Source organism: Eptatretus burgeri, chromosome 8 (assembly GCF_056783735.1).
Source record: "Eptatretus burgeri isolate ZD-2024b chromosome 8, Ebu_testis_v1, whole genome shotgun sequence".
NCBI classification, from domain to species: domain Eukaryota; kingdom Metazoa; phylum Chordata; class Myxini; order Myxiniformes; family Myxinidae; genus Eptatretus; species Eptatretus burgeri.
Genome location: NC_140968.1, coordinates 68,521,039 through 68,531,031, shown reverse-complemented (window position 1 = coordinate 68,531,031; position 9,993 = coordinate 68,521,039). Strand labels below are relative to the sequence as shown.

The 9,993-nt window shown below is 51.9% G+C and overlaps 1 protein-coding gene across 10 annotated transcripts in view; it reads right to left on the bottom strand.

Moving 5' to 3' along the window:
- Positions 1–1,003: 1,003 nt before the first annotated feature.
- The window catches only part of LOC147021960 (AN1-type zinc finger protein 6-like), a 62,773-nt gene continuing 53,783 nt past the window's right edge, over positions 1,004–9,993 (bottom strand). For all 10 annotated transcript variants that reach the window (XM_085892446.1, XM_085892440.1, XM_085892442.1 and 7 more), the window contains one exon: positions 1,004–1,475. In XM_085892446.1, the coding sequence (XP_085748572.1) occupies positions 1,327–1,475 (149 nt within the window). In that variant the 3' untranslated portion in view covers positions 1,004–1,326. The remainder of the gene's footprint in view (positions 1,476–9,993) is intronic.

Sequence of the window (9,993 nt, the reverse complement as noted above, 5' to 3'; positions counted from 1 at the left end):
CGAGAGAGAGAGGGGCGAGAGAGAGAGGGGCGAGAGAGAGAGGGGCGAGAGAGAGAGCGGCGAGAGAGAGAGCGGCGAGAGAGAGAGCGGCGAGAGAGAGAGGGGCGAGAGAGAGAGAGAGAGAGAGAGCGGCGAGAGAGAGAGAGAGAGAGGGGCGAGAGAGAGAGAGAGAGAGGGGCGAGAGAGAGAGAGAGAGAGAGAGAGAGAGAGAGAGAGAGACCTGGAGAGGGGCGAGAGAGGGGCAAGAGAGAGGGCGAGAGAGAGAGAGGGCGAGAGAGAGAGAGGGCGAGAGAGAGAGAGTGGCGAGAGAGAGAGAGTGGCGAGAGAGAGAGAGTGGCGAGAGAGAGAGGGCGGCGAGAGAGAGAGCGGCGAGAGAGAGAGCGGCGAGAGAGAGAGCGGCGAGAGAGAGAGCGGCGAGAGAGAGAGCGGCGAGAGAGAGAGAGAGAGAGAGAGCGGCGAGAGAGAGAGAGCGGCGAGAGAGAGAGGGGCGAGAGAGAGGGGCGAGAGAGAGAGGGGCGAGAGAGAGAGAGGGGCGAGAGAGAGAGAGACAGACAGACACAGACAGACAGAGACAGACAAAGACAGACAGACAGAGACAGACAGAGACAGACAGACAGACAGACAGAGACAGACAGACAGACAGAGACAGAGACAGACAGACAGAGACAGACAGACAGAGACAGACAGACAGAGACAGACAGACAGAGACAGACAGAGACAGACAGACAGACAGACAGAGACAGACAGACAGAGACAGACAGAGACAGACAGACAGAGACAGACAGACAGAGACAGACAGACAGAGACAGACAGACAGAGACAGACAGACAGAGACAGACAGACAGAGACAGACAGACAGAGACAGACAGACAGACAGACAGACAGACAGACAGACAGACAGACAGAGACAGACAGACAGACAGACAGACAGAGACAGACAGACAGACAGACAGACAGACAGACAGACAGAGAGAGACAGACAGAGACAGACAGAGACAGACAGAGACAGACAGAGACAGACAGAGACAGACAGACAGACAGACAGAGACGAAGAGAGAGGGGAGAAGAGAGAAGAGAGAAGAGAGAAGAAAGAGAGAGGTGAGAGAGATGGAGATGGATAAATGAAAGGGAAATAAAAATAAAAATAAAAATAAAAATAGGGCCTACAGGACAGCAAAAAAAAATTTTGTCAATGATTGGGCCCATCCCCATTTCATATTGCAAAAATCATGTTTCTGAGGCTTCATCACCAACTTTTCATCCACCACGGCCTCAATCCACGTTCAGATTTTTAATCGCTCCCGTAAACACCCCTTCATCCCTCGTTCAGATTTTGTGAATCTTCTGGCTGACTACTACAGGGTTTTCCCTGCGAAGTCGTTCTGTCGCCTCCTGGCGGTAGTCGAAGGGACAACCGTGCTTGTCAGAGTAACGGTGCATGCCGCAGAACAAATGGCCACAGCGGCATTCAAAACCTACCCAAAGATCATGGATTGGGGAGTGAGGTAAAGGCAAAAAAAGGGTTGTACAAGGATTACAAGGATGAAAATACCATGTGGCAAACACAAAATTAATGCAGATCAAGGTATTCAAATGTGCCATGGGCTCAGCTAATCATAAGGCTATGTGTGCAAGATTTGATGTACAGGGAGTTTCAAGTCTCGAATCATGGGGATATTTATTTTACAATTAAGCCTGGTGTTGGCTTCGTGGTTAGGGTGGCAGGCTTGGGATCTTAGGGTCTTGAGTTCAAGTCCCGTCGGCTGCTGAATCAACACCAGGTAGGATTGACTGAGCCTGTCATCCTGCCGAGGTCAGTGAAATGAGTACCAGTGAACTGGTAATAGGGGCATTGCATCATTAGTGACCCCATACTTGGGAGCAGTGGCAATGCACCATTGATCATAGCAAGTTGAAAGCATGAAATCATGCCACCACAACAAGTGGAAGTATTAAATATATATATATATATATATATATATATATATATATATATATATATATATATATATATATATATATATATATATATATATATATATATATATATATATATATATATACACAATTTTATCATAATAATTGCTCACATTGCACACACGTCAATTTAAGCACATTCGTTCCATTTAATGCCTCAGATCTTCCACAGAGCTGGCAGGATGGCTGAGAGGTAGGCACACTCGCCTTGAAGCAGTCCAGCCTGGGTTTTAACCCTGACATCTCGGTGTTTCACGGGCGTGGCGATTCATCAATGTGTGTGCCATTTCTCAGATGGACATTAAACTGGGCGTTTCATCTGCCAGCATAAGTTGGTGGACGTTATAGTGTTACAAATTTGGAAGCCTTTTGCACACAGACAGTCAGCAGTCCCATAGTTCAGTTATCTCAGCAAGTATATGTGGATAGTTAGAATCCCTCCCCTATGTCTAATGGGTTAATTTCATGAGTGCGCTGCGGGTTTCTATCAGTCAGGTTTTTTACATCTTTAAATCTACCAACGCCATCAAAACCCTCACTTCACTCCTCCTCCCACTCTGCAGGTGAACAAGCGCTTCACCCGCCCAACTTTCACTTCACACCACAGCGCCATAACGCACGTGTTTCTGTCTACAGACGTGGGCGGAGCCCCCTCGCCTCGGAGCTCTGACTCCGCCCCATCAAAGAAGAATGTCTCCCCTGTCGACAGTGGGGAAGACAACAGGGCCTCTCTCGGGGGAGGAGCACCGAGATGCCGACATGCCCCTCCTCCAATCGCGGCTGGCCACGACACCCGAAAACACCCCGTCCAATTCGGAGGCGAGTTACCAGAGAGTGGATCCCTCCACCCCGCACAGGGGAGGGATAAGAAGGATCACAAACTGTATCCGGGGGGTTCCTTGGAGGTCGTTCCTTGCTTCTCGTCTGCTAGGCTCTCCTGGTCGTCGGTCATCGTTCGTGGCTGGCCGGGTCGTTCGTAGGATCCTGGCTGCGCTCATTGGATTCTGGTTCGTGGGTTCGAGTCCCACCGTGGTGGGTTGTGTTGGAATGCTCGAGCTGGGGATCCCCGTTCCCTTCCACGGACTCCGAGCTCCACAAGTGCGGGTCGGTAAAACCGCACGAGGAGGCCAGGTACCCGACCATACTCTAACCCCCAGCTTGCCTATCCTCCGTGGCTGGAGGGTCTGAATAAAGGCCAGTTGGCACCATTTCTATTTGGGTGTGTGTTTTTGGGTGTGCATCTGTCTGTGGCCAGTCTTATAAGTAGAACTGCATAAGTGCCTTGCTTATTGTACATTGCATTTTAGTCGGTATAACCCTGCTCTGTGTCTCCCTCCCTGATTATTATTTGTAAAATAAACCCTCTTGTTAAATGTACCAGCTCGTTTTCTGTGCTTTCTCTCATTGGCCTAGCATGGTTCGGGTTTGAGTTATAGTGAGGCCGATTGTGCCGTAAATTGTTATTTGGGCCGGCACGGCTTTGGTAATTCCCGCTCGGTTACGCTGGATCCGAGTCGGTAACAGTGACTCGGTTCGGACAAAGTCAGTGGAGGGTGTGGCTTCCCCGGTAGTTTAAATCGCGTCGTGACTTAGGTATTTTGGCTAAAGACGAATAACCCTACACTACGCGGTTGAAATATTGGCGTCCACGGTCCATGAAGCGACCCGTTGACTTCAGAGTTATCCGGGGTGACGACCTTCAATTCATGCGAACTCATGCCCTCATGATCCATCGCCCGCTCAACCAAAGGTGGGAGGGAGTTGTTGACGTCATGAATCACGGGACGGAAGGGCTCTTTTTCCTCTTCGCAGAAGAGGGGGAGGGACGTCTCCATTGTTCGCTCCCTAACTATTAAATCGATCCACAACGCATCAAATCGATTTCTAAACATTTAAACAATGGAAGATGAGCTATCTCAGGAACAAGCACTTATCGACATAGCTAACTAAAGGAACCTGTATGTTGTGTGCAATCAAATTCCAAATTCATAACACCACCCCTCCCCTTTTTACAGACTCGTGCCGAGTCGTCAAATTTTTGTGTGCCCAGTATGTGTAAGTTTTCCCCTAGTACGTTCTACCTTCGGATCCCTGAGTGCGACATTTCTTTATACGTGTCCCAAAAATAAATAACCTAATGCGCTACGTAACTAACTAAACAAACTCTCACAGACTCATTCGGACAACTTAACTAAAATTGCCGGCGCTAAAACAAACATGCAGGTGAGGTTCCACGTATTTACAATTTTCATTTGACTAATCCATTACTTAACCATGGCCCAGGACTTGTGATCTGTGAAAGGGGAGAAGGTAAAAGTCATTTCAAAGTTCATTGATGCAGGGGAATGGATGGAGATGGTCGCAAAACACAAATGAGCATGGTGGATACACGGGCTGCCTGCAGAGCAGTCCTTGCAAAAGTGGGTTTGTGGTGCACATGGTGATATATGGACACAGGGGCAAATGCAAACAAGGGCGAGCAGGCATGGGGTCATGGCAGAGGCAGGCAAACTAGGCATGGCAAGGCAAGTCCATGCAGAACAGGCGGCGACAGCACAACAGGCCGGCAGGTGAAGCTGGCCGGCCTCTGGTGTGGTTCCATCAGGTCTGGAGGGAGCGCGGTGGTGCCGGCCGCTTTGAAGGCGGGCTCGGACCTAGCCTACTGTCTCCCCCCACTCTATCGCCTTTGTCTGTCTCTGTCCATACCCACTCTCTTAATCTGCCACAAAACACAACAAAATTTAGCCCCTCTTTATTTTTATTTCCCTTTTATAATTGTCTCCCTAACCCCCTTTATCGTCTTTGTCTGGCTATCCTATCCTGTCAGCCTAGCCTACTCCCAACCCCTACGTTCCCTCTCTGGAGGGGAATAGGGAGAGACTAGCGTCCTGTCTTGAGGCCCAACGAAACCTCAGAATGGCCTCCTCAGAGTTCAGCGATCTACCAAGGTGAGACCAGCAGCCTACAACGAGCGAAGGGATGGATGGTGTGAAGGGGGTACATCTAACTACCCTAACATTTATTACACCTGAAACTACCCCGGGGCTTTCCAGAAACGCCTCACTTTTAAACTATCAGTTCTAAAAACAATGATTCCCGTCGCCTGTGTTGGTGTCCATTATAAATTTGGGCCTTGCCCTCAAATTTTCATTCGTGCCCTCGCACATTTTCCTGGCTGGGCAGCGTGGCTCAACTGGCAGGAACTCCCCCTCTGCTGAACTCCAACCATGGCACCCCCAGGCCCGCAGGCTGCCTCCGAGCCAAGCTGCTCCCTATAAATGCGGGGGGTTGCCCTCTCTGGCATTGCCCCCCTCTGATGCCCACATGGCGTGTTAATGCCCCGGGTCCCTTTTTGAGGGTCGCCCGTGCCCACTACACTATCCCGGCCCCTCTTGAGCCCTTGGCCTACTCTGGCCGACTAGTCCGGTGCCCACTAAACAAAACTCACCTTTCCACAGCCATGCTCCGAGCCGGTCCATGAACTCTTGCACCCCTCCAAACGGGTTTCGTGCCTTCTCTCGACACCAACAACAAAACGACCTCCTTTTAGTAAATTTAACGACCCACTAGCTAACATTAAACTGACCCCAGGTCTCTTGGGTGAGAATCACTCCTCCCCCCAAATCAGTCATCGCACCTTGCATACCACATTCGCTCCACTCACACACTTGGGCCCACTGTCCCACACTCATTCCTCACACACACTTTCCATTTCGCAACTCACACCAACACTCTATACTGCCATCCTCTAACTAAATCCCCTGACTAACTCGTGCTCCCTCGTCATCCCTTAAAACTCATGCACGCTCCATTTACTCTACGTAGCTAGGCTACGTCTCCACTACACATTTCCAGTCTGTCCGTGTCTCCAAAAATCCAAAAAAACCCATTTCCTAAATCTAACCTGAAATCCCTCCAACTAATCCATTCCACGGGCTCCATGAAGCCTTTTCCCTGCCCCATGAAGCCGGTCGAACTATTGCTAACCCATCCCCCTAACTAGTACTTCCTGTGTCCCCGAAGCAAGGGGGTCTTCCACCCCCTGCCTGGAGCTCGTGTCCACTCGAAGTGGCGAGGCTTTCTTTTCTTTTTTCCTGCGCACACCAGCGCGGAAATTCGCAACCTGCCCGTGACGTCATGGCAGCTGTTCGCGCACCTCGTCCCCTTGGACGGTAACATCCGGCAGGGATTCCCTTCTGCCGGATTTCAACCATGCAGCCACGACGTCACTGCGCATCCCAAAGCAAGCCCCGCGTTCGAGGGGTTCCCCACGCGAGCACATGTGCTCTGCCCGTCCGTAACCCGCGCCGCGGAATCCCCGATGACGTCACTCGCACCCTGAACCTGCACGATTTCTCGCGCAAGCCGGGGTACGCATAACGCATCGGGGGAGCCGCTTCGCACACTCTGCGAACAGAACGTGCGACGCAGGCCACATGGAGCTTTACAAACACACTTGCCCGGAGAACCCGTCCGAATCAAATTCACACTCCACCCTACCTTTTGTCCGTCCGCGGGATCGGCTACATACACCGCGTGCGCTTCCGGACCAGATTTCAATCGCGCAGGCGCGCATGCGGCGGCCTCGTGCAAAGCACGGCACGGAGCCCGTGCGCGCTGCTGTGCCAATCCGGCACGGTCCTCGAAACCACTACGGCCGCTATACGGCCTTTGTCCCTCGTCAGGCACCATCTTTGTCGCACTCTCACGCGCACATTCTCATGTGCACTGACGCTCACACACTCCACCATGGCACTCGGACACGCGGTTGTGCCCTCTCGCATACCAACCGCCATTTCTCTTTCATACCGCGACCTCACACACGCGGTTTCTTTCACACACACGAAGCTTCTCCCTTAAACACCTGTTCACTCACGCATCATGCTCCTTCCATACACGGGGTTTCACTCACACACGGGGTTTCACTCACACACGGGAAATCACTTACACACGCCATAAAACACACACAATGTGTGCTTTCCAGCACGCATTTCGCCACACTCGTAACCACACACGCTGTGACGACCACGCTGGGGATTTGCGCTACCTCAAGCGCTCCCGGGGTCTCCATACCCCCCAAGCTCCGTGTGCACCCATTCACAGCACTCTCCCCCTCTACCTCGCAAGGCTCGACCGGACTCTCCTCGTCGCGATCCGCCTCAAGGGGGCACAGTCCCTCCCCTCGTTACTGAAGGAGGCCATCCTGCTGCTTGCATCGGGTCCCAACACATTCCACCAGCTCACCCAAATTGTCCTCCACTACCTCCATGTGTGTGTGTTCGTCCTTTGTGCCGTCCACTTCACCCCCTCTCTCCTCTATCTCCCGTGTCTCTGTTATTTCTATTTCCTGCATCTCCGTAGTTGTCACCGCAACCTCCTTTATTATTTCCTTCGTCTCCACGTGTCTCTCCCTCCACGTCTCAGTCACCCCATTTAATTTTTCCCTCTCTGTCACCGTCACTTTCTCAGTCACCTCCACGAGTCTCGCCCAACACGTCTCCCTTATTATTGTGACCTCGCCGGTCTCCATTGGGGGACCGACACAATCCACACTCCCCCCGAGCTCATTCGCTGCAACACGTGGTGCCACCGTGATTCCTCTTATGCCCGTCCCGATTGCTTTCAATTTCCCCTTTGTTTCCTGCTGGAGATTCAATCACATGCTCTGCATTTCACCCCTCAGTGTCTGCATATTTGCATCCATTCCATCCATTTTGTCATTCGTGGCTTGTATATCGCCCCTCATCGCTTGCATCATCCGCATCAACATTTCCTCCACCCGGTTGATTTCAGCCGAACCCGATGAAGCTGAATCGCCTTGGTCGGCCGTGACTTCGCTGGGGAGCGGGGAGGGAATTTGACGGAGGGGGGGGGGTGTCAAAAGCCGCCGCCCCCTCTGCGCCCCCTACGGGCTCTTCATTTATTTGCGACGAAAGTTCAACCTGCATAACGGAGTCCTGCACGGTGAATTCGTCCTCGGACTCTGGTTCCATTAACTCTACATCCACCTCACTACCCACCTGGCTTGGCTCGCCTTCGCTGAACATTTTGAGTGCTGGGAATAAAATTTATAACGCACGTAATTTGGGGACACGCGGGGGTTTGCACCGTATACCCCCGATCCGACTCCGTGAATTTTGCTACGGGGGCGGAGGGGGCCGAATCGCACTCCTGAACACCAAATGTTACGGTGCCGGGGTCGGCCGCGAACCGACCACTCTGAATGGAGCCGCAAGTCGAGTCGGCCCGACCGATCGCCGCCCGGATAAGTCCGAGTCGACGGGTCCTTGTACAAGAACTGAAATACGGCAATGGGCAGATGACGTGGGGTAGGGTCGATTGCCAATCTTCAATGTACCTAAATAGCCACGTGATCCAACTACCGGGGTAGTCCACCCTCGACGGAACTGGTACGGAACAAACTGCCGAGGCGAGCATGTCCCGTGCGCGATTCCGAGCAGCTTAATCGCCGAGAACCGTCGGTCCAAATGTCTCCCTTTTATGGCAAACCAACGGCTTTCTAACTACCAACACACGAAATGCTCAGTCAATGAAAGAATCGACGCGACGAGCTGAAAACATTTAACAATTGGGGTATTTATTAAAAATAATGGGGAACTAGGGAAGCACGTAATAGCATAACTATTCCGACTATACGAAATGCAATGCAAAGATTTACAGCACACAAAGCACTTAACAATTTCTTACTTATTAGACGGGCCCACGGACACACGTTCGCACACACACACCCAAGAAATGGTGGCTGAGGCCTTTAATAACGAGCTACAGCTCGGAGGACAGGTGAGCTGAAACCCAGAACCTATCTCGAACCTCTCCACCTCGTGTGGTCTTCAAGTTGTTCGGACCCGGGCTCCAGCGAGAGCGAGCTGGATCCAATCGCTGTGAGCTGCGATCCTTCCCGAGCTCCCGCGAATCCTCCCGCACTTCTCAACACGTGCTGGTGAGATGAGGCGCCGATCCTTCCCGTCGATGCGTCGCTTCCCCGAGGAACCACCTCCAAGAAGAGGTCGATGAGTCGCACCAAGCCGGGAACCAAACGGAGAACAAAGAGCTTCACGAACTAAGAAGAAGAAGCCACCATTCGCAGCTCGAGCCCAGCAACCGGCTCAACTTTCTTCCAAAACAAAGCAGCTCTCCAAAAAGCCTACCGAGCCAAGCCGTGGCCGAAGCACTACTGAACCAAGCAGGACCCGACGGCCTGCTGAACAACCACACAGCAGAAGCAAAAACCTTCCAAAAGCCTTAACCCTAACCCAAGCCAAGCAGGACCCGACGGCCTGCTGAATGACTCCCCTCAACTCCGAACACGAACAAAGAAAGGCTCTCCTTCTTTATCCTTCTCTGCCCCCCTCCCCCGCGCCCGGCATGACTCATGCCCTCGTGATCCACCCCCCCGCTCAACCACGGGAGGGAGGGAGTTGTTGACGTCATGAATCACGGGACGGAAGGGCTCTTTTTCCTCTTTGCGGAAGAGGGGGAGGGACGTCTCCATTGTTCGCTCCCTAACTATTAAATCGATCCGCAGCACATCCAATCGATTTCTAAACATTTAAAAAATGGAAGGCGAGCTTTTTTTTTTTTGTATACCTTGGTCGAGGCTCGTATGAGAGCTAACACACAACTCACAGCAAGGGGGCATGAGACAAGAGGGGCGAGAGTGGAAGGGACAAAACAGTGGGGAACAGACACATTAGGTGAACTGTGGAAGGGAGAGGGATGCGGATGGGACGGGGAGCATGGCGAAGAGAAGATGGACATTACAGGGACTTTCAGGAAGGAAAGCAGGGGAATTGAAGGAAGTGGGCTTGGGTGGATTATCAGGGTTAGAAAAGATCGAGGATTTGGATGGGGGAAGATAAGAGGTGGTGGTGAACAGCTGTATTGAAAGCCTGGAGGGAAGAATGGGAAAGAATACAGTGAGGAAGTTCATTCCAAAGGCGGGAAAAAAAGAGGAATGAAAGAGTGAAGATGAGCAGTGATTCATGATTTTGGTAG